This window comes from Macrobrachium nipponense, chromosome 1 (assembly GCF_015104395.2).
Source record: "Macrobrachium nipponense isolate FS-2020 chromosome 1, ASM1510439v2, whole genome shotgun sequence".
In the NCBI taxonomy this organism is placed as follows: Eukaryota; Metazoa; Arthropoda; class Malacostraca; order Decapoda; family Palaemonidae; genus Macrobrachium; species Macrobrachium nipponense.
Window position 1 is genome coordinate 173,380,879 of NC_087200.1, and position 26,500 is coordinate 173,407,378.

The following is a 26,500-nucleotide window of genomic DNA, read 5'->3' on the forward strand; positions in this document are numbered from 1 at the left end:
AATTGCTAAGTATTGCCTCTCAGTTTGAAATGAATTATTTGCAGTAATGGTGCTCACTTGAATGTATTTAAAGTTTGTGCGTTTCAAAAATATCACAACGCAGTTTATTACGTGGTTTCTATAACAATTAACTCCCGCATCAGTATTATTGTTGTAAATTAATGTAAATGAAAATACCGTTCTTATAAACGTTGCCGTTCACAAACTGTCCTGGTGTTTACTCTCTCCCTCCCCTCCACACACACATATACGTATATATATATATATATATATATATATATATATATATATATATATATATATATATCTATATATATGAATGTATGTATAATGAATCACGAAAGTTTGGAACGTGATAAATCCATACATAAGGTACAAGCCACAAAGAAAAAAATAAGCAACGAGTTTCTGCAAGATATTCGACTTCAACGTCCTTTACTCAGCAGATAAACTGCTGAGTAAAGGACGTTGAAGTCAAAAGATCTTGCAGATACCCGCTGTTTATTTTTTCCTTTGTGGCTTATACCTTTATATATATATATATATATAATATATATATATATATATATATATATATATGTGTGTGTGTGTGTGTGTGTGTGTGTGTGTGTGTGTGTGGGTGTGCATATATAATATTATATATCTCTCTCCTTTTTATCCTCGTATTTATCGCTATCCTATATATATACTTATTATATATAATTATATAATATTTATATATATATTATATGATATATAGTACTTTACTATCTTCTATATATATATATTTACGGCCGTACGGGTGGGGTCGAGGAATCGAACTGCTCCCAACCAATTTCTGGAACCTTTTTGGATTGATTCAAGTAATAATAATTTTGTTTTTTGTTAAGTCAAGTATATAATAACAAATAAAAGTTATGCTGTTATTGTTAACTAATTTAAATGAATAGTAATAACACTGAAGAAAATCTTGAATTTCAGTGCAAAACTTTCAACATTATAAGCAAAATTCTGAATAACACCTAATCAGGTAGAAGGGCATAGACCGCATATATATAGGTACCCAATTTTTCTTCTTAATATAACTAAAATAACATTTTCAAGTATTTCATCTTGTATATACTGCTTATATATGCAATGACATTTGTGTGTGTGTGTGTGTGTGTGTGTGCTATACTTCAGAGAACAACTGTCTCTCTCTTCAGGCAGATAAGGAATGAGATCAAGGAAGGCCATAAAAGCAAGGCACCTTTGGGTTATTAACTTTACTTTTATGGCCTTCCCAAACCTCATAAGATAATCTCCCATTCAGAATTATTATCTCATGTACCAGAGCTTTCAATTATAAAGTTTCTAAGTATAGCTGGCCTCCTGTCTCCTTGGGCATATTTTCTCCCCGTCACATTAAACTTTCTGAAGATTTGTCACAAAGTCAAAAAAGCACATATACCACTTCACAACATAAAACTTTAAGCTTAGATGTAGATTCCCTATTCACAAAAGTACCAGTTCATCCAGCTCTACAGTTTCTGAGAGAGAAATTAGGCCTCTATTCAGATCATTTCCCACTAGCCCTAGATGAAATAAAGACAAAGTAATGAAGTTAGTTGAATTATGTACATCCAATAACGGTTTTCTTTAGGGAAGTCAATCTATACACAAAAATTCGGGTTCAGCATGGGCAACCCGGTAAGTCCTGTTTTAGCCAATCTGTACATTAAATATTTTGAAATTATAATAATAAATGCAATAAAACCTCACAACATGCTGTGATATATAAATGATATCCTAATATTTTTGGATAATAGGTGGGGAAATTTCAACGAATTTCTTTCAATATTAAATGCATTAGTGTCCAGCATCAAATTTAAAGTTAAATGGAAAATGGACAACAAAATTCATTTTCATGACGTTTTAATCTTTGGAGACACGAAATAATACACATTTTTCATTTACACAAAACCAGTCTTTTCACTTTCATACATTCACTATTATAGTTATAATGACATTTCATTCCATATAATTGAGAAAGCAATGCATAAAGCTTACGTAATCTTCTACCATCCCACTCTAAACAAGACCAGAGAGACGTCCAATAATATAAAAATCCTACACCTAGACATGATTAAGACGTTGATACAGACACAATTGGGAACTCTAACCCTTTTGTTCTTACCTACCCAAAACCTTGGCCAAATCCATGATTATAATGTCAAACAAAAGTCACTTCCCAAAAGAAATCCCTTGCCTTGATTAAGACCACTCCTGCATATGGTAGACAGGTAAATCAAGAGATTAATACAGCATAAAAGTTCAGTCAAGTATGGCCATCAGAGCTCAGTGATTTTTAACCAATAAATAACCATAATAACTGGAATTTGTCACACATAAATTATAGCAGCAATTGTCAGTTCAAAAGCCAGATGGTAGAATCAGCTTTGATTGAACTAAGAAATACGATGAACCTCTCAAAAGGAGCCTGGGACTCAGATAAAATCTTCTTCCAACCAGCAATTAAGAAGATTAAGAAATTGTCAACTGGAGTGATGTAATGGCTGACCTCTAGATCTCTTGGTACAAATACCACTGGTCTGTAATTCTAATCTCATTCCTTTTCTGCCTGAAGAGTAAGACATTTGTTCTCCACAATATAGCATTATCTTTAATTGTCTTGTAAATTCTTCAGATCTCTTACTATCACTAATGGGTTCACATATTTTGTTATAATTATTTATACATCACAATTTTGCCATATTTGACTAACTTTGTTACGACAAAATTCAATTTCTGTAGGACACAATAGTTATCATAAATCTATAATGGACATCGTTCTGCTAATTAAGGTGGAAACACTATTCTGTAATATTTTTTAAAATAATTATTCTCTTGATCATGATTTTTATTGGAGATAAATTTGTCAAAAGATGCAATAAAATCAAGTTTATCTTTTATTATCTGCCATTATGGCAAGTGATAAACCTAGACAAAACCAAGGGCTGATTTACTGTTAACGAAACAGTGAATAAATTCAGGACTTTGTATATTTGATTATTCCAAGTGTTATTGTTGATTAAATCATCTAATTTTCAATCAAGTACACTGGATTATCATTCTTTTATATGAGACACTGTTGACACAAAAAGGAAGTCAGCTGCATGAACGTTCTTTCTGATATGCAGAAAAAGAGGATTATGCTGAGTGCTGTTCAGGGATCTTGTTACCAGAAAAACTTTGTTCTTCAAATGTTCTGTTCTCTCTTCTGGGAAAAATTTGTGCAGTAGGGAGAAAAGGTCAAATTGTAGGGCCTGTCTCTTGAAAATATACATTTTTGGATAAACTTATTCCATAAGACATTCAGCTCAAGACAATTCCTGGATTTTCAACCAATATATGTAGTTTGTTGTTTACCTTAATGAATTGTGAGCACGGACATATACACACACAGACCAGAAAAATATGTATTCATAACATAAATTTACAGAATTCAGGACAATACTTGCACTGCACTGCACTGAAGGGCAACAACAAAACTGTGCAAGAGAGTTCTCTCTCTTGCACAGAGAGAGAGAGAGAGAAAGGGGCGATTAAGCTTACAGCCATGCATGTAGTGTGTAACATGATGCTTGTATACATATAGGTAATGAGGTCCCGTTGGGGTTGTGGTGACTGGGGACATATTAATCCAAGTCAGAATCACCAAATACCATTGGGATGTTATGTAGTAAACTGTAATGTTTCAAACTCATGGGGTAAGGAAGTGATAGGCTGAGGGAGCTCAACTTCATTTAACCACAAATCTTAGAATTTCAGAGTGAATGCTTGCCAATAAATCAGAGCATGACACAATCACTTTAAATAAAACACTTTCAGAATTATTTTCAAACCTTCAATTACATTGATTTTCTATTTTGAAGTACAGATAGTGCAAGTACACTTCTTTTAATCAGAGATTTTAGAATTTTAGAGCAACTATGCACACAATGAACTAAATCTTTAACCAAACTGCAGTGGAACCTGGACATACGAAAGTCCCAACTTACAAAAAATCCAAGTTACGAAAGCAAAGACGAAGATTTTTTTGCTTCTGCATACGAAAATAATTCAGGTTACAAAACGGTGTTACTGTTAAGTCCCAAGATTCGCCCAGATCACCAAGAACAATTTTAAAACTCGCGCACCTCTAACTCTGTAGACTCGCCACCATCCTCCCACTCTCCCATTGGTTCCTGATGCTAGTCACCGCCGTAAAATCCTGCTCTCCTATTGGTCAGCATCTATCCCATCAAGCCCCTACATAAAGGTGTCCTTCGGCCACTTCGTCGCACCAGCATTATCGTATGCATGCGGAATTCATTCGTTCACATATACGATTTTGTTTGTTAACGTAAATTCGTGTTAGTGATTTCGCTTTCTACTTTATCGTGTTGTGTGAGAACTTAATTAACTTAATTATAGTCATGGGTCCCAAGAAAGTTGCTGAAGCTCACGGAAAGAAGAGGATGCTTTCTATGGAGACAAAGATGGAGATAATCAAGAAGTATGAGGCTGGCATGCGGTTGAGTGTGATCGCTAAGGAATAAGGCCGAAATCTGTTGACGACAGGCACCATCCTTAAGCAGAAGGAAGCCATCAAAGCAGCTACACCTTCCAAGGGATTGACTATTTTGTCCAACAAGAGGAGCCACATGCATGATGAGATGGAATGGCTGCTTCTTGTATGGACAAAAGACAAAAAAATCACTGCCGATATGATAATGGAGACGGCAATCTGCCACAAGGCCAGCGCTATTTTTGGTGATCTGATTGCCCAGGCCGAAGACGACGGAGAAGGGACATCGACACCAAACCCAGACTTCAAGGCTTCTTGTGGGTGGTTTGATAAATTCCGTAAACGGACTGGCATCCATTCGGTGGTGCAGCATGGGGAGGCTGCCAGCTCGAACACGAAAGCGGCCGAAGCATTTATTAAGACGTTCAACGAGATGACGATCAACGAAGGCAACAGTTCTCAGCAAGTCGTCAACTGTGACGAGACTGACCTTTTTTGGAAAAAATGCCTCATCAGACGTACATCACGGAGGAAGAGTAGAAGCTACCCGGGCATAAGCCTATGAAAGACAGGCTTACGCTCGCACTATGTTCCAACGCTAGTGGGGATTGTAAAGTCAAGCCCCTACTTGTCTATCATTCAGAGACTCCTCAAGCCTTCAAGGCCCACAAAGTGATAAAGGAGAAGCTTCCAGTGATGTGGAGGGCTAATGCGAAAGCCTGGGTAACAAGACTTTTGTTCACCGAGTGGGTAAATCTGTGTTTTGGCTCGACAGTGAAGAAATTCTTGGAAGAGAAGTGCCTCCCTCTGAAATGTCTGCTGTTGTTGGACAATGGCCCTGCTCACCCTCCTGGCCTCGAGGAAGATATCCTAGCGGAGTATTCTTTCATCAAGATTCTTTATCTTCCGCCCATGGACCAGCAAGTGATATTGAACTTCAAGAAGCTGTATACAAAACATCTTTTCAAGAGATGTTTCGACATCACCGATACCACAAACCTCACTTTGCGTGAATTTTGGAAGGAGCATTTCAATATCGTCATATGCATCCAACTCATCGATCAAGCTTGGGAGGAGGTTTCGAGGCGAACCTTGAATTCTTTGTGGAGGAAACTCTGGCCTGATGCCGTATCCTCCCGAGACTTCAAGGGATTCGACGTGGGTGAAGCTGATGCAGATTCAGAAACAGTTGAGGATCCTGAAACTGTTTCGCAACCAGATCTTGACAAGATTGTTGCTCTCGGCAAGTCCATGGGGCTGGTCGTCGGTGAGGACGACGTCAATGACCTTCTCAAGGAACACCAAGAGGAGCTTACGACAGATGACCTGAAGGAGTTGGAAGCCATGCAACATAACATCGTTCAAGAAGAGTTCTCTAGCAGCGACGAGGAGGAGGAGGAGGACCCTATGACAATGGCAGAAATTAAGGATGCTCTAGCTGCTTTTCATAAAGTGCAATCATTTGTAGAAAAGACACCCCAAAAAGGCTTACACAGGTCGTATGCTTGCGTAGTTCGATGACATTTGCCCGAGTCATTTCAGGAACATTGTGAAAAGCAGGCAGAAGCAATCTTCCTTTGATAGTTATTTTTCAAAGAGGCCTTTAGTAGTATTAAGCAAACAGGAAGATCCAAGTGATACAAAAAAAACAATAAGTTGAAAGTGGTGAAGAAATTGAAATTTTGTAAAAAACGTAAAGTATAAAAAAGTAAAAAAAAAATGTAAAAATCAAAGAAAAAAAAAGAAATTTAATTTTAACTTTTTGTAAAGCTAAGTGTTAATGTTTTCTACCATTTGTTAATGTGTTTCATAAAGTTTAGTAGTAATATTTTCTGCCATTTTTTAATGTTTCGTAAAGTTAAGTGTTCATGTTTTCTGCCATTTGCCCTCCTCCTCTGACGCCACTTTTGGAGATCGCCTCACTCGAAAGGTAAGGTTCCACATTTTACCACATATGTACGTACAGTATTTCTTGTACCATGTACATACACTAATACACTTTATTTACAGGTACATATAGTAGCATATGTAGTTTATGTTAGGTATTGAATGGTCCAAATTGTTGTATTTTATTGTTCATTGGTCAATTTAGCTTTATTATAAAATTTACTGGGGTGTTTTTGTAGGGCTTGGAATGAATTAGGCAATTTACATGTAAAATATGGTTCAAGATACAAAAAAATCATGTTACGAAGCCAGCTTCGGAACGGATTAATTTCGTATCCTGAGGCACTACTGTATGTGTAAGAAACCATTCTTAAACTTTTGATAAAAAATTATTTTCTGTAGTTTGACTGGCTATTCTGAAACGCACATACAATAAATATTTGCATGTAATTACACTTTACTTAACCAAACATCTGGGAAATTCTGAGAAAGGGACAGCCAGATAAAGGACTGACACTTTCAGTTTTACAAAGTTACATTTTAAGTATAAATTTAACAATGTACAGAGGGTACAGTGGTCCCCCCGTATTCGCGGGGGATGCGTACCAGACCCCCCCGCGAAGAGTTAGAATCCGCGAATGCTTGGAACCCCTATAAAAACGCTAAAAACTGCCTATTTTGTTAGTTAAAACTTAAGAAAAACTACTAAAAATGTTCATACTTGGTTTTTTTAATAGTTTTATCACAAAAAGTGCATTTTATGATGAAATTGATAACAAAAACCAGGAATTTGTGGATATTTCTCATAGAAAAATACCGCGAATGCGCGAATTTTCCGCGAATAATGCAGGGAAACGTTCCCGAGAGAAATCCGCGAATGTGTGAGTCCGCGAATCTGGAGAACGCGAATACGGGGAGTCCACTGTACATGTGTATTATATTATGTAACTATATTGAACACTGCAACTAGAACATTTAGCACACACAAAAAACCACACATTCATTACTTGCAAAACTAAAAACGCAATAGTACAAGACATCTTTTTATTTTCCAGACTTGACAACTCGTCCAATACGTAATGAAATCTGATTAGTTGAGGCGCCAGTTTAGCAATAGTATTACATGTAAACCTTTCACCATATTACTCATCTTCAACAATTTTTGTATCAGAAGCAAGAGGAAGTCTTCATCCAGAGATGGCAGCTGGCAGCTTCGTATGGAGCTACAAGATCTGGAGATGGCTCCCCTCTAAAGATGCACTATTTGGGACAGGAGTGATCTTTAATATGAACTTTCCTCAGCTGCCCAAAAAGAGAATCACCAGTAATATCAGAAGAGAGAAACCTGGCATTTACAAGTTGATGTAGATGATTTATATCTGGGGGATTTGGAGAACTAAGAAGCAATCTCAATTGCAAACAAAAAACTCATATGTCTATGACCATACATAAGCATTTATAGTTCCCAAGATCTCCCTCATGGAAGAAATTGGATGTCTAGCTTCCGAAATCCAGTTCAAGGCCACCAGAATTAATGCTACCAATTAATCCAAACTAGTACCTTCCAAAGAATGTAGCCATTTATGTAGGTCTTGCAAAAGTTATATCAACTAAGCGTCTTGAAAAAGAAAACAAAATCACTCCTGAATAGAATCTTGAATTCTATGAAGGGTGACTACTAGAACAAGTAGTACTTCATTTACAAAATAATCTTTCGAGTACTTAGGAGGGCTGGTGTAGCACTCACTACTTCTACGACGGAGGTATGTGAGGAGTCACAGCCAGTAGTAATAATAACAGCCTTGCCTGGAGCATGACAATAGTACATATCACTGATAAGTAAAAAGTCAGAGCCACAGGTAAGCATGGGGCTGTGCAGTGGTGGTCAAAACTAATTATAAGTAAGACAGGTACACAAGTGGGTTTCTGTAGGTCCAGTGTGGACTGTGGCATTGAGCAGCAGTTCCTAGGACCCATTGCAGGTAAAGCAGGTGTACCAGGATACAAAATGCATAGTACCCAAGGAGTGAACATACTATACATCATCTATTGCATGTGAGGTAGGTAACTATGGGATTGCATAGCCCACAGTGAGCCACGGTGCTGAGCTCAGTTGACACTAAGTAAATATCCACACCCAACCACATACTGCTGAAGGCTACCATATTACAGGAGGTTCATGTTCAAGTGGGGCTGAAGACATCACAAAACATGCAAGATAGTTGAATTCTGGCTGAGTACCAAAGTAGCACTAGGATTCTTGCAGAAGTGTGTGCTACTAGAAAAAGTGCACATAGTAAGAAAAGTGATGGACTCTTAAGGAGGCAGGATGCAACTCAGGAACCCCAACACTCGCTGGTCTTGTAATCTCGGCAATCGAATTGGATGGCTGTGATAGGCAACTCCCCCCCCCAAAAAAAAAAATTATATTATTATATATTATTAAGTAGTTTACCAATACTCTAGAAAAAGCACTTATCTTTTACCTATTGAATGGCCTAACATATTCTCTGCACACACACTTTCCTTCTCTGCACATCAGACCAAACTGTACAGTTCTATTTTTTTTTTCTTTTTTCATCTTTCCCAAACCTTCCAGCCTATGTATTATTTAAATTGAGTTAATGACCAGTCAACACAGTCCTATACCTTAAGAAATGTGGATAAGTGCTGATCAATAGTAAGGACATACAGGACCTGGAAAAATGATTACAGTTTCATAATTAAAAGTTAGCTTTCAAAACTAAATAAGCCCACTGTACCTGATAGTTAAAAGTAGGATGGGGGATATGAAGAATTTCAGAAGATAGAAACAAGGCAGGCTGACTAACAATGATAAGTCTAAGTAAGAGAACAATGGCACATAAAAAGCGCAGAGCTGGTAGAAACTCCAACAAGAAGAAACATGGACATCTGTTGTCTTCTACAGGTAAGGTGTGAAGCAGCTGGTACAAAATCCATCAGTGATGATGTGGAGAATCATGAATTCTGGTGGAACAGCAGTGAAACAAGGCAATACAAATCAGTCACACTTGTCAAAGATGAAAAGGCAGACACGGAAAAAAAATGGGACAAATAAATAAATTAATAAAGGTTAAAATTGTCTTAGCAAATTTACTAAGAAATTAAGAATTTTGGGAAAGGCAATCACATGAATTGACACAGGTGCCCATAGTTAGATTGTGTACTGAGAGGAGATCTAAACAGCCACACAGTAACAGACTGCATTGGCATTGAGGAAGTTTTAAGTAGTATGGCTTAGCAGAAAGAAATCTAAGTGTGAGAAACAGTATTGGAATTTTGCTAAGACCAGGGATTGATATTGCTGAACACAATGTTTGGGAAGCAAAGGGTAAGATACAAAAGTGGAGAAGCTCAAGTACATAGTACTGACTTTATTACAATGAAAAGTTCAGACAACATCAAAAGAAAAAGGTTGCACTGTTATACAGGGCAAGGCTTTCATAACACAGCATGGATTACTGAAAGATGATCTAATACTGAGAAGTAAAAAGATGAGGAAAGAACCAGTCAACAGAATAAAACAGGGATATATATTTAAACACCACATAATAAAATGAAAACATAATTTACCAAATAACTTGGAAATGTTTACTCTGAGAGACAAAGTTGGTATTAATGAACAGCAGTTAATTCACTGAAAAGAAATGCTCTCTGTACTCATAAAGGCCAGATTGACTGAAAAAAGGCTCTTACAGTCCTTTCAGTGAATAAAGACAAGACACAACAATACTTAGGGAACTTGGGAGAGTTATTCAAAAACCTTTAACGGAAGATAATTACTGAAACCCCAAAGAAAAGAATGAAATAGGAAATGGGAAATAAGAGATTAACATTCACAAATTCTGGAAGCATAGGCAGCATAATGTTGTTCAATGGGAATGACTTATCTACCACTATTCCTTAACAAAGGCATAGCTCAGAGATACCTTTTGATATAGTAGTGTGTTCCAGAGTTCCTGACTACAAGATTAAGATGTAAAATTAAACAAATTCAAAGATTCTCTCTTGAAACATTATTCTACATGTCTCAGAAGCAAGAGTTCTCACACTCATTTCATATCTATGGTGGTCTCCAAAGAATCCTTTAGGTTTCATTTACCAGCCAGAGGCCTAATACCAAGTTCATTCTTTCCCATCTAATTTCAAGTGATGTGCTTATGAGAAAACAAAGTTTTTAAAAAACAAAACTTTTCTCTTAAACAAACCTCATAGTCCCATCTTCTTGCACCTACAGGAGATCACACACATGAAAAATGACTCGAACTGGCTGGCTGCTACCACTCTAGCGTATGTGTACTACTGGTTGACTAACTTATCTTTTAAAGAAGATTAAGGTGGCTGGGATTTCATTTTCCTGCAAGGAACTGTATAACTTTAAGTAGTATGTTTGTACAAAATAATTCAGTTTTCAAGTATTATATTTGACTAAACTTCTTAAATAAAATTTGTAAAAAATATACATGGTCCACTTCCAAAACTAGCACATACACATATTGTATTCACTTTTCAATGGCCATTTCACAGAAACCTCCCTTTCAGGAATTCTTCAGTCACAAACTCAAAAACTTTTGTATGTGATAAGGAAAAACTGTTACCTGGCTTATTATGGGTCTGAACTTGCATACAAATATGAACGTCCATAGTACCATTTAGTATATGTTGGATGGAATGGAATATAGTTTAGGCCAAAGGGCAAGCACTGAGACCTATGAGGTCATTCAGTGTTGGAAAGGAAATTAAGAGGTAGGTAGGTTTGATGGGTATAGCAGAAGGAAAACCTCAAAGCAGTTGCACTATGAAATAATTGTTAGGAGAGGGATGATGGCAAAATTGAAGAAAGTTATGAATGGAGGTACAGTCAAAGCAACAAAAGGGGTTGCAGCCAGGGGCACAAGGGATGCTGCAAAGAACCTTTTGTAATGTCTGTAGTGCACCCTGTGAAGGGCACTGATGACATTACCTCCCTTGGGGCTAGTATATTGATTTGTTTGTATGGTTTTTTTACATTGCATGGAACCAGTGGTTATTCAGAAACGGGACCAACGGCTTTACGTGACTTCTGAACCACGTTGAGAGTTAACTTCTATCACAAGAAATACACATCTCTGACCCCTCGATGGAATGCCAGAGAATTGGACTTGTGGCCATCGAGGTGGCAGGCCAAGACCAAAACATCCAAGCCACCCATGGGCTATTGGATCCTCTACTAAAACTGTACTTATCTTCAGTAGGATGGAGTAGATATTGAAGACAGTCATAAAACAACCTTGTCATTAACCATGAGGGACCACTGCCATGAGGTCTCTAATAATAATGTTATCTACTTCAGATTTTATATATTTAAATGCAATTTTGAAAGTTATGTTTGAAATGTTTTGCTTTGTCCTCACTCTCCAATTCAAAATTAACTACAGATTTAAAATGTAAGCAATGAGGAAATTACTTATAAGAAAGCACAATTCCCCTGGGAATGTCCTAAAGTAAGGGATTTTATTATTGATAAAGTCTTAGTACAGATGTTAGGGTAGAGGGAGAAGGATAACATTGACAGTGAAAGGCCAATTAATATGAAAAAAAATGGCTTGCTGGCACAAAGTAATATGGACACTCCCTAATTCTTAACTAACTTATTATTTTTAAAAGTGTTTCTCTGTTTGTACTTCAGTTCAATTAAGTAATCTCTTAAAAACAGGACTACTGTTGTTACTCATCCACATTTGTGCAGTTTTCTCTTACCTTCTCAATTTCTTTATAACCTAAAGGAAAATCTAAAGTATACAGATAATGAGAACTCTACAAAACTTTAATATAACAAATGTTACAAAGGTCTTACAATTTAAAATTATCAACACTAGTAAAACAATATAAATTCCCCTACAAAAATATTCTTTTTATACACAATATAAAACTACACATAAACATGGCAATTATTTCCATACAACTTTTCTTTCCACATACACTTCAATTAAACTGTCAATACAAAACCAGTAACAGAGCATGAATCTATAGTTTGTAAGGAATTCAAGTAACTACAGAAATAGAAGTCTCAGACAATAAGTACAAAGTTTCAAAAATTCTAAATTCATGACAGACTACATATACACGAGAAATGCATGAGAGTTACGCATATAAGAACTGTACACTTCACAGAAAAATGCTTCACTATTTCTTATAAAGATATCCATACTAAAGTATGCTTTCCTGTTTTGCAAGCAAGCCCTGCTCATGTCCATAAATTTGAAGTAAGTCCTAGGGTTGGAAAATTTCCAAACAAGATCCAGTGTCATTGGGCAATACATTTTCAAATTAAACTAAAATATATTAGTGTTCTGCCTTGAAAGTAATTTTCATTGCAGACTTAACAGTACAATTTTGCCAAAAATCAGTAGGGTTCCCATCTTGAAGTTGCTAATTCTTACAAACAGGTGTAAACTCCCATGACATGCCTCTTCCCAAGTCAATATGATACGGCCTTAAATCTGATTAGCCAACAAAACAAATGAATCTGAAGTAATTATGATCTCAGCACAACAGTTAACCTATAATATTCGAAGTTCCCAGATTAAGTTTATTTATCTTTATTGCAAGCCAGCTTAAATGGGATTAGGTAAAAAAGTTCTCAATGGAACCAAAAGCGCATCTTCAAAGGATCTGGCAGTCTCTGAATTACTAATGGCACTGTCCCATCTTAGCACCAATATGAGTGAGTAGTTGGCCTTACAACAGGTGCTATATTTGGTCTTTTAAAAGATAAACAATAACGATATCTTTTAAATACTAACATCCTTTCATAATTCTAATGGAATACAGTACTAAAATACTTTAAACAAATTAAAATACTCATTGGCTCTTTCATATACTACTCACTTGTAAATCTACCAATATCATCTATAACAATTTCTATAAAGAATCAACAGTCTGCAGGTAATGTAAATTTCTAAAAAGTCATACTCAACAGTCTGCAAGTATTGCAAAATTCTAAAAATCACTACAGACTGGAGGTACTAAAGTAAATTTCTAAAAATCATACTCAAAAGTCTTCCAGTAATGTTTATATACTTCAGAAGGGATGAGCAAGGCCTTGGTGACAGGATCTTCACACATACTTGAAGTCCATGAAATCTGTAAGAGCAATAAACATCATCTTTTAATGACAAGGTTAAGTTCATATTTTTCTAATTAAGAACCTCAGAATATTAAGACTGCTAACAAGAACTGCATTTGTTTCTTGCACAATATTCTAACATTCTTAAACCTAACAAAAGTATTCAAAATTTGTTATATAATCATTTTATCACACTGAAGCCTTTACAAAATAAAATTCTGTATAACAAATTAAAAGCATGGAAAAGGGTACAATTACCACCAAGAAAAGTAAATTTTGCCTTCAAATTCTTTAGTAAAAGTGTTTAGCTAATAAGAGAGAGGCATAATTAAACTGACTACTACTGAAAATGGTCATCCACATAAGAATTGCGTACATACCATCTTATGTCAATAACAAATCAAGCCCAAAGGTTAGGTCACTTGAATATTATATAAATGTGCTGCATAAGTAACTGTCATTATTGCAAAATAGTTTAACAGCCAACTAACTCCACTCTAGCCTCTCAAAGCTCTTGGTCAATGGATACTTTCTTAATAGAAGGGCATAGCCTCAAGCAGTAAAAAAACAAAAAGGACTGCCATATAGGCAGAAAAAAAAATTAACAATGGACCAACATATGTCTGTTTGCACACACACAATACATATAGTATATATATATATGTGTGTGTGTATAAATTTATAGTATACTGTACATAAACATATAAACCATATAGTGCAAAAGGGTGTGTGTGTGTGTGTGTATATATATATATATATATATATATATATATATATATATATATATATATATATATATATATATATATATATATATAAAAAAAGTATATATATATATATATATATATATGATATTGGATATGGGAAGTGTTGCTATCAACCAACATACAACAAGGAGCTGAGGGAGACGTCATGTATATACGTGTGTGGGGATTGATAATAATTATATATATATTATATATTTATATTATTTTATATTATAATATATAATATATATAATAATATATCTATATAATTAATTAATATACACACACGCACAAGTGATCCATGATTACCTGGATCTTCATTATCTGTCAGCACCGGACATAACACCAAGATATAAAACATATACACTACATCAATTTTAAAAATTTGAGAAAACCACTCTCCAATGATTGGCAATGCTACATGGTCTAAGGAAATGTTGATAACACTTATTACACCCAAAAAGAAGCTGAGAAAGGGTCTGAGGGGGTGTGGGAAGCCTGGAGAAGTTCCTAAGGTGGGTGGGAGCCATGGGAGGGGAGCAGCAGTAAGGCTGTTTACAAGATCTCATAAGAGAAAAATTGTTTTGGAAGGTAAGTGGAGCAGGAAAGGTGTCTCATTGGCTGTGAAAGGGTGGAAATACAATTAGAGCTTATTTTGTTGTTTTTTTACATTACAGTGGGGCCCCCAGTATTTGCGTTCTCCGGATTCGCGGACTCAACACCATTCGCAGATTTCTCTTTGGGAACGTTTCCCCGCCATTAATTCTCGCGGAAAAAATAATTCGCATACTCGCAGTATTTTTCTATGAGAAATATCCTCAAATTCCTGGTTTTTTATATCAATTTCATTTTTCATAAAATGCACTTTTTTGTGATAAACTATTTAAAAAACACCCAAGTATAAAAAAAAAAAAAAATTTGTTTTAAGTGGGGTTTTCTTGGGAATTGTAAACAATAAAAAATAGGCTGTTTTTCAGCGTTTTTATAGGGGGTTCCAACTATTTGCGGGTTCTAATGATTCACGGGGGAGGGGGGGTCAGGTACGCATCCCCTGCGAATACGGGGGGACCACTGTATACTTTTTCACATTTTATTAAAGGATATGTACAGTGCCTTATACCCTATAATCTTGTATTGAAATACATCAAGCACAAAAAAACGGCAGTAGAGAGAGAGAGAGAGGAGAGAGAGAGAGAGAGAGAGAGAGAGAGAGAGAGACGAGAGAGAGAGAAGAGAGAGAGAGAGAGAGAGAGAGAGAGAATTGTTTGATCTAAACTTTTCAAGAAACTGTCATTTCATGTTAAATTTTGAATTTTATTATCATTTCTTTTCAAGAAATTATAATTTCATATCAAATTTTGAATTTTCATCAGTTCTTTTTTTATCGTAGAATAAATTTATATGAAAACAATTACATAGTGAATGTGCCGGACAAAGAAACTGGGACAGGCGCTCATAACCAAATTTGTTAGGCCTAACGGGAGTGAAGACACGCATGATCCGCCAGTACCCGAAACGGTTCACAAAGCTTCAGCTGAAGAACTCTTCACAGAGGATGAGATAGAGGAGTTTGAAGTTTTTTTGGCAGAGGATAGGTAGAGGAAATTCCATCCAATAGGTTTTTTAAAGTAAATGACTGTATCGTACAGTGCACTGGCACCCAAAAGTGGCATTGTTTATGTGTGGGAGTTTTCACCGTCCTGTGTGTAATTTCAAACTTTTTCAAGTTATTAAAACCTTTTTAATGTTTTATTTATCAATAAGAACAATTTTGCATATTATAAAAAATTACAGTATAGTATAGTACATAGAAAGTACTGAAAAATGGGTAGCAAGTACTGCTAATATACTGTAAATATAAAAGTATTAGTGTACATTGGTATACAAGAATACTGTACGTACATATGTACGTATGTAGTAAAATGTGGAACCTTACCTTTCGAGTGGCGACAGAGGAGGACAAATGGCAGATATGTACGTACACTTAACTTTACGAAACACATAAAAAAATGTAAGGAAAACATAAACTAAACTTTACGAAACACATTAACAAAACTGTAACACTTAACTTTACAAAAAACTTAAAAATAATTTTTTTTTTCTACAAAATTTCAACTTCTTCACCACTTTCAACTTTGTTTTTTAGTATCACTTGGTTCTTCCTTTTTGCTTACTACTCCTACTAAAGGCCTTTTTAAAAAATAACTATCCAAGGAAGATTGCTTCTGCCTACTTTTGACAATGTCCCTGAAACGACTCAGGCAAACGTCATCGAACTGTGCAAGCATACGACCTGTGTAAGCCTTTTCGGGGTGTCTCTTTTCTACGAATGATTGCACCTTATGAAAAGCAGCTAGAGCATCCTTAATTTCTGCCATTGTCATAGAGTCGTCCTCCTCCTCCTCGCCGCTGCTAGAGAACTCCTCTTGAACAAAGTTATGTTGCATGGCCTCCAACTCCTTCAGGTCATCCGTCATAAGCTCCTCTTGGTGCTCCTCGAGAAGGTCGTTGATGTTGTCCTCGTCGCCAGCCCATGGACTTGCCGAGTGCAATGATCTCGTCAAGATCTGGTTGCGAAACAGTTTCAGGATCGTCAACCGTTTCTGAATCTGCAGCACCAGCTTCGCCCACGTCGAATCCCTCAAAGTCTCGGGCGGATACGGCATCAGGCCAGAGTTTCCTCCACGAAGAATTCAAGGTTCGCCTCGAAACCTCCTGCCAAGCTTGATCGATGAGTCGGATGCATATGACGTTATTGAAATGGTCTTTCCAAAATTCACGCACCGATGTCGAATAATCTCTTGAAAAGATGTTTCATATACAGCTTCTTGAAGTTCAATACCACTTGCTGGTCCATGGGCTGGAGGAGAGGGGTGGTGTTAGGCGGATGATAAAGAACCTTGATGAAGGAATACAGTAGTCCCCCCCGTATTCGCGGGGGATGCGTACCAGACCCCCCCGTGAATAGTTAGAACCCTCGAATGTTTGGAACCCCTATAAAAATGCTAAAAAGTCTATTTTGTTAGTTAAAACTCAAGAAAAACCACTACAAATTTTCATACTTGGTTTTTTTAATAGTTTTATCACAAAAAGTGCATTTTATGATGAAATTGATAAAAAAAAAAAAAAACAGGAATTTGTGGATATTTCTCATAGAAAAATACCGCGAATGCGCAAATTTTCCTCGAATAATGTGGGGAAACGTTCCCGAGAAAAATCCGCGAATGTGTGAGTCCGTGAATCCGGAGAACGCAATTATGGGGGGCCCACTGTACTCCGCTAGGATATCTTCCTCGAGGCCAGGAGGGTGAGCAGGGGCATTGTCCAACACCAGCAGGCATTTCAAAGGGAGGCGCTTCTCTTCCAAGAATTTCTTCATTGTCAGGCTGAAACACTGATTTACCCACTCGGTGAACAAAAGCCTCGTTACCCAGGCTTTCGCATTAGCCCTCCACATCACTGGAAGCTTCTCCTTAAGTATTTTGTGGGCCTTGAAGGCTCGAGGAGTCTCCAAATGATAGACAAGTAGGGGCTTCACCTTGCAATCCCCACTGGCGTTCGAACAAAGTGCGGGCGTAAGCCTGTCTTTCATAGGCTTATGCCCAAGTAGCTTCTTCTCTTCCTGCATGATGTACATCCAACGTGGCATTTTTTTCCAAAAAAGGCCAGTCTTATCACAGTTGAAGACTTGCTGAGAACTGTAGCCTTCCTTGATCATCATCTCGTCGAACATCTTTTTAAAGGCCTCGGCCGCTTTCGTGTCCGAGCTGGCCGCCTCCCCATGCCGCACCACCGAATGGAATGCCAATCCTTTAACGGAATTTCTCGAACTACCCATGCGAAGCCTTGAAGTCTGGGGTTGGCGTTGATGTCCCTTCTCCTCTGTCGTCTTTATCCTGGGCAATCAAATCGCCGAAAATAGCGCTGGCCTTGTGGCAGATTGCAGTCTCGGTTATTGTATCGCCAGTGATTTCTTTGTCTTTTATCCAGACAAGAAGAAGCCTTTCCATTTCATCGTGCACGTGGCTCCTCTTGCTGGACAAAATAGTGACGCCTTTGGAAGGTGTAGCTGCTTTGATGACATCCTTCTGCTTAAGGATGGTGCCTATTGTCGACGGATTTTGGCCATATTCTTTGGCGATCACATTCAATCGCATACCAGCTTCATACTTCTTGATAATCTCCATCTTCATCTCCAAAGAAAGCATCCTCTTCTTTCTGTGAATTTCAACTTTCTTGGGACCCATGACTACATATATGCTGTACGCAATTATGTTATGTAGTACGTATACGTATGTAGTAAAGTTCTCACACAACATGATAAAGTAAACTACAACGAAATCACTAATGAATTTACGTTAATAAACGAAATCTTTAGAACGAACGAATACTACGTGCATAAGATACAGATGATGCTGTGCAGTGGCCGAAGAAGCACACCGCTACGTAATGCATCATGGGAGGGATGCTGACCAATAGGAGAGAAGGATCTCATGGCGGTGACTAGCATCAGGAACCAATGGGAGAGCGGGAGGATGGTGGTGAGTCTACTCAGTTGGCGGCGCGCGAGTTTCAAAATTGTTTTCGGTGGTCCGGGCAAATCTCGAACTTTACAGCAACAACCTTTCGTATCTTGAACAATTTTCGTATGTAGAAGCGTAAAATTGTTCGTATTTGCTTTCGTATCTCGAATTTTTCGTAAGTTGAGCCTTTCGTATCTCGAGGTACCACTGTATATAGTACTATTCCTAAATTTTAAAGCAGACGTGCAATATCCTTGAAATTATTACTAGTATAGTCAAACCAAAATGTAGTGGCAGGTGAATGGAGGTTTCTCCCAGACTATATCGTTTGGAGTTAAGGCCATTTTCTTCATTTTACCCATATGGAAACCCACCTACTTAAAACCTAAAACCTCAGTGATAAAGGTGGATTAAGCATGCAGATGTGTGCGTATTTGTGTGTGTGTGCATATATACTGAAAAGGAATTATTAATACACACACCTGGCTTGAAATTATGGCATTATTACAAGATCTGTGATTGTTATTTAAAAAAAAACAGAATGGAAAATCATTAAAAACAACCAAACTTACTCTGTTTCTTTATTAAACGAAGTACAGAAAATGACAAATCTCTGGTAAAGTCATAACCTCAAGACTGAAATTAAAAAGGCTAAATAGACCTGGCAGAGCTGTATTCTTTTCCTGGCCCCATCCTAGTGATCTTAGAATCTTGAAAAGACATTTTTTATACTTGAACATCCAATAATTTAACATCTAAAACAATACAGCCTATCAAAGAAACAAAGGCAAGGTATGGTTGACCCTTTACTGCATACAGATGCTGAGATTTGATAATCATTTAATTGCACTTCCTATCCCTATAAGTCAAGTTGATCTTACTGAAAGATTTTATCAGGTACTGGGGTCACGTCTTTTATAAAGCCATAAAATTTGTTTGGTCTTTCATCTTTGTCTATATATAAATGCGTTTTGTATAGATAATCATTTGAAGAAACTGAGACATGTTCTCTGTATTTTCAGCCAGGTCACTAGCATACAACATTCACAATTACTTTGCGAGAGAAAAGATAAACAATGGGCCCTTGACCGATGTGACGAGAGTTTATGACTGGGCATGTGAAGCTACCAATATTCCAGAAGTAAACTATTTATAATAATTCATAATAAGGAAAAAGAAAAAAAAGTAAGAAATGGAAGTGTGGGTGGAGGAATTGGTCTCGCACCATCCAGTACAGAACTTAATCTGGGTTTACTAATAAACCGATGAGATTTTTCTTTTTGTATACAAGGGAAAAGATCCTAAACTGCTGGACTCGAATACAAAGCACTTCTGATGGCACTCCTGTCATGCCATTTTGGTTTGCCTATAATTACTGTTTTACTTAATCTTGCTTTGACCAAAATAAAAATTTACATAGGCATAAATGCTAGTAAGTTTTCTTACATGCTATATTTAAATCCAATACTATTCTCCCATCTACTGTTTCCCTTGATTGTGATTGATTGACTGTAACTGAAATCTAAAAACTATACTCCTGACTTTGAATCCTATGTTTGGACTAGGGCACAGATTTGGTCTTTGCCTTAGGTAATGTGGGCTTGGATTCAATCTTTGCCTTAGACGATGTGGATTCAGATTTGGCCTTCACCTCAGAATGTGGACTTGGCTGCCACACTGGTACCGTATTAGACTGAAACCCCCTAACCCCTTTTGTGTATGAGGAGTTAAGATGCAAGACAAAGTGAAAAACACTGACAGACAAAAGAACATTTAAACAGAGAGATGATCCCCCTTCAAACCAATCTGAGTGATGGTCTACTTTTGTAAAGTTTGAATAAAATCTCATTTAAACGTACAAATATTTGATGAAAAAGCAAGCATGAAAGACACACTGACTGACATACAGAAGGACAGAAAGATAATCTCTCTTCATGCACATTTATGCATGATGGTCTACCTTTGCACCACAAATTCCTTCAACTATATGGGTAGTTACAAAGATAGAGGGACAAATGGACAATCTCTAACCATGCACATCTATGACTAAAACTACAATAAAAATCATAAAACTGACCATGTGCGGAGATTTCTTGAATAATAAACAGACAGATAAAAATGTTAATCTTACAAATAAATTAATCAAAAGTGCATTGCAACTGCAATTCACATAGATGACACAAAACTACTTCAAGACTACAGTTTACTAGCTCTGATTCCAGATTTGTGTTACTTTCTTTTCTTTAAAACTTAGAGATTACATTAAACCGAAAATGTTACAATACATCTTGAGCTTTTTTCTTTTCTATCATACGATATCTATTTTCTTCATCCATCATTTCAGAAACCATTAAAAGGACAAAGTCAATTAGCTCAAAAGTATGTCAGTGTAAATGCTTAAATGATTCCTAATCTGTTATAAAAAGTGGGATTATGTTGCCTATGCATATCTTTATAGTAGTCAAACCTTGGTAATATTGGCATTAAGTGAAACTTTCAAATATAAAATTGATAACTTCCGTTGCATGTTGTGTAGAGTAACTGTTACAAACTTACCAATATATTTATTGTTAAGTGTTTAAACTGTTTAATAAAGATCTCTGGATCCTAAAGCCGACTAACTTCTTTGTGCTTTACTTCCTGAGTTTTGCCATCAAAAGTTGAGATGAAATACATATGAGCCTCAAGAGGAAGGTATGTTTCAGCTACAGGAGGATCAGACATCATGAGTTCCATCCATGACATCTGTTAAAAAGTACAGAAAATGAATCTATACGTCTACCCACACAATGAGACTCACTGGACCCTATGTCCTCATATAGATATAGTTTTCAAACTATACTGGTAACTTGTATTTACAGGGTTCCCCCCTGATTCGTGGGGTTGGGTACCAGATACCGCTGCGTAAATAGCTAGAATCTGAGATAGGTTGGAACTCCTATAAAAATACTAAAATACTAAAAACTGCCTATTTTATAGTTAAAATTCAAGAACTAACTATAAATGTTTACACCTGGTTTTTTAATAGTTTTATCACAAAAATTGCATTTTATGATCAAATTACTAAAAAATAAAAACAGGAATTTGTGATATTTCTCATAGAAAAAAACTGCGAACAAGCAAATTTCCCGTGGATAATGGGGGTTGATGTTCCAGACAGAAATCTATGAATATAGTGGGCCCCCCATATTCGCGTTCTCTGGATTCGCAAACTCACACATTCGTAGATTTCTCTCGGGAATGTTTCCCCGCATTATTCGCGGAAAATTCGTATATTTGCTGTATTTTTCTATGAGAAATATCCACAAATTCCTGTTTTTTTATATAAATTTCACAAAAAAATGCATTTTTTATATAAAATTATTACCAAGTATAAAAATTTGTAGTGGGTTTTTCTTGAGTTTTAACTAACAAAATAGGCTGTTTTTAGCAGCACTTTTATAGGGGTTCCAGTTATTTGCGGATTCTAACTATTCACGGGGAGGGGGGGGACCACTGTTACATAAGTCCCCCCCTATGAATACAGGGGGTTGACTGTACTGATAAACAAACAATAAGTTTTTCCTTTTTTTTGATAAGATTTCAACTCTTAATTCCTGGCTATGAGATTTTCCCAACTGAAGAAAACCAAAGGTAACAGCATGATGTTCCAAAACAGGAGAACCTATTTCAATTGCTACTCTGCTTAGTCTGAAGTACATGCAGTAGGCATTACTCTGTAAAATGATGGGTGGTTACTATCATTATTTTCATAACAATAATAATACATGAAGGAAGTAAGCCATCTTTCAGATAAGTTCTGTCAAAAAGGAAGCAGCATCAATAATTCTTGTCTCTTCTCTTCAATACCATCAACAAACACATTAAAACTGCTAACCTCAACTCATAATCTATTGTAAAAATCCAAAAATTTTGAAAATCTTCGTAAGGAAAAATATGGTCTAACAGTTCCAATACCCAGTCCATGAATGCCCTGGCTATTATATTGGGATAACCATTATGCATTTCTCCAAAAAAAGGTTTCATGTCCACGAAGGTGCCTTCCTTCAGTGAGCAACATGAAGGCAGGCATAAATAAAACTATAAGATGTTGATGAGGCAGGACCTAATAACTGCCATAAACATTATTGGCAGTGCCAAGGACAGTTGCTGACTATGCATCCATGATGCATTCCATATTTTTTTGAAAAAAAATAAAACAAAAAAAAACCTTATCTAAATATCATGCATGCATTTCTACTGCCTAAGAGCATTAATCTTAATGGACAGGCTAAGTATTTGTTAAGCACACCCCCTGACTGGGCAAACTTTAAGTTTATGCCGGCATAAACTTATATCTCTTGCGGTGGCGGGGTTGGCTAAGGCTTCACTGCCAGTCCTAGAATTGAAGATGTCGATGGTTCGTGCCCGTCGGCCAGCAATTCTATTATCGCTGAATCATTAAACCCCTTCGGTTAAACATATATTGAAAAATATATTAATTCCGAGTAGAGCGAATTAGATATTAAAGGACATTTGTAGCTCGATATATGTATATGAATCACAGTAATGTGATATGACTTATATAATGACTACGTGCGGGCAAAAGCACTACCACGCTACCGAGGACGAGATGGGTTTGATGCAGTCTCCAAAACTAAAAATACCCGAGTGCAGCAGGTATTTAAGATGGGAGGCGGCATAAACTTATATCTCTTGCGGTGGCGGGGTTGGCTAAGGCTTCACTGCCAGTCCTGGAATTGAAGATGTCGATGGTTCGTGCCCGTCGGCCGGTAATTCTATTATCGATGAATAAATTCCTCTTCGGTTAAACATATATGAAATCATATATTAATTCCGAGGTAGAGCGAATTAGATATTAAAGGACATTTGTAGCTCGATATATATACTGAATCACGGTAATGTGATATGACTTATATACATATATATATACATTATATATACATATATATATATAACATATATATATATATATATACTTATATATATATATATATATATATATATATAGTACATATACAGTGTTCTCACTGAGGCCAAAAGATCTCTTTCAGTGCGTACTCTCTCTAATACTACTTCCTTATTAGTTTTCCTTTCTGTCCATGATATTTTTAACGTTCTTTTCCTAAACCACATTTCTTAAGTACATATGCCCCCCTAAAATGCTTATAATAATGGTTTACTCATTTTAAAATATTAATATTAATGCAAACAGCAAAATATCTATAAAATTTTTAATACAATTTAAATAAATCTTTAATACATATTAAATAAATCTGTCTTACAAAACATCTGGCAACTAATCAAGTTACCCCTGCACTGTATACATAAGCCTTTTTCACTAATTGCACTGAAGTATTACGTTATCCTTTTTAAAATTATCACTATTCACTTTTTTTGTATAACAACACTTTATTCACTAATTACTGTATTTTTTCATATTGTGTGTGTTACTGAATACTGATTTTTATGATAAAAATGATTTACAGCATATAGGCAGTCCCCAGGTTATTGGCAAGGGTTCTGTTCTCTGTGGGGTGCGGATAAGCGAAAACCACCATTAACCAAAACTCTGCAATTTATGGTGTTTATGGCACCAAGTTTCAGTTAATGGTGCTGATACCTGGTTAATGGCACTCTGTTAGGTATGTTGTTAAGTATGTTATGGCACTATAATTCAATTATTGGCACCTTATGGTGCCGATAACAGAAACTCAGCAAGTTATGGTGCCATAAATTGCCAATGTTATGGCACTCAACAAAGGCCATAAAACTGGATCGCCATTAACTGATTCTGACGTTAACCGGGAACTGCCTGTACTTATAATGTAGTTATGCATCTATCAAGCTCACTCCAGGTTGGGCCCCGGACTGAGCATAATAAGTGTACGATTCTCTACCACTTTCTCTCTGTAAGGGTAATGTAAGATTTATTTGAAATGTTATTACTATAAAGTTTTTTTTATGATAAAGCATTTTATTTTCCAATCTGCTTTTACTTGAAAATAAAATGAAAATAAGTAGTGGATAAATTTCAAATATTACACAATCATTCAAAATCTTTACAGCAATATAATTTTAAATACATCTTACATTACCCCTAAAGTGAGAGAGAGGGAGGACAATTTAGTTGGCGATTTCAAAGAATATTCTTTGTCCGTAGTGGCATATACTGTACACACAAAACACGCACTAACAAGAGAACATTGAACTCTATTGGGTCAATTGGGTAAAAACTGCACATTGATACTCTGCGCATACTGTACATTTTGTGAAATGTTTTGTTTTAAGAGGATTTTTAAAATATTACGAACATACATAAAGTGGTTAAGGATGATACTATAAGTACGAAGAGCATATCTAATATACGTACGACAACAGGAATAGCAGCGTACATATGTTTCTGTTTACGGTACATATTTTCATGCATACGTACCAATTCTATTTTCACGACTAGTTAAATACATTTTTTATGATGAACAAAAATTTGCTAATTTTCAAATACGTATTGCAGTTCTGTAATACGTTAATATAAGCACAGCAAAATTTCAATAACATATACACAGGCAGTTCACCGGTTATCGGCGGACTCAGTTAACCCTCTTACGCCAGAGCGGTAAAGAAAAAATTGTCTCCTGTATGCCGGAGGGTTTTGGAGTGAGCGCAGAAGCGGAAAAAAAGGTTAGGTCACTTGAATATTATATAAATATGCTGCATAAGTAACTGTCATTGCAAAATAGTTTAACAGCCAACCAATTCCACTCTAGCCTCTCAAAGCTCTTGGTCAAAGGATACTTTCTTAATAGAAGGGCATAGCCTCAAGCAGTAAAGAAACAAAAAGGGCTGCCATATAGGAAGAAAATTAACAATGGACCAACATATGTCTGTTTGCACACATACAATACATGTAGTATATATGTGTGTGTATAAATTTATAGTATACTGTATATAAACATATAAACCATATAGTGTGTGCAAAAGTGTGTGTGTGCGTGTATATATATATATATATATATATATATATATATATATATATATATATATATATATATATAGGATGGATATGGGAAGCATGGCTATCAACCAACATACAACAAGGAGCTGAGGGAGACGATGTATATATATAATATAGATATATATAATATATTATATATATATATATATATATAATAAATATAAATATTTTATATATCTAAATATATATATATAATATATATAATATATATTAATTATTATATAATATATATATATATACATACACATATATATATATATATATATATATATATATATATATATATATATATATATATATATATATATATATATATATATATATATATATATATATATATATTATATACACACACGCACAAGTGATCCCATGATTACCTGGATCTTCATTATCTGTCAGCACCGGACATAACACCAAAGATATAAAACATATACACTACATCAATTTTAAAAATTTGAGAAAACCACTCTCCAATGATTGGCAATGCTACATGGTCCAAGGAATATTGATAACACTTATTACACCCAAGAAGAAGCTGAGAAACGGGTCTGGGGGGTGTGGGAAGCCTGGAGAAGTTCCTAAGGTGGGTGGGAGCCATGGGAGGGGAGCAGCAGTAAGGCTGTTTACAAGATCTCATAAGAGAAAAAATTGTTTTGGAAGGTAAGTGGAGCA

At 36.0% G+C, this 26,500-nt stretch overlaps 1 protein-coding gene across 1 annotated transcript in view; it reads right to left on the reverse strand.

Annotated features, from left to right (window-relative positions):
• Window positions 1–12,224: 12,224 nt before the first annotated feature.
• Window positions 12,225–26,500, reverse strand: part of LOC135219855 (pyrimidodiazepine synthase-like) — a 170,968-nt gene continuing 156,692 nt past the window's right edge. Inside the window, exon 7 of the mRNA XM_064256965.1 lies at window positions 12,225–13,561. Within this exon, the coding sequence (XP_064113035.1) occupies window positions 13,457–13,561 (105 nt within the window). The 3' untranslated portion in view covers window positions 12,225–13,456. The remainder of the gene's footprint in view (window positions 13,562–26,500) is intronic.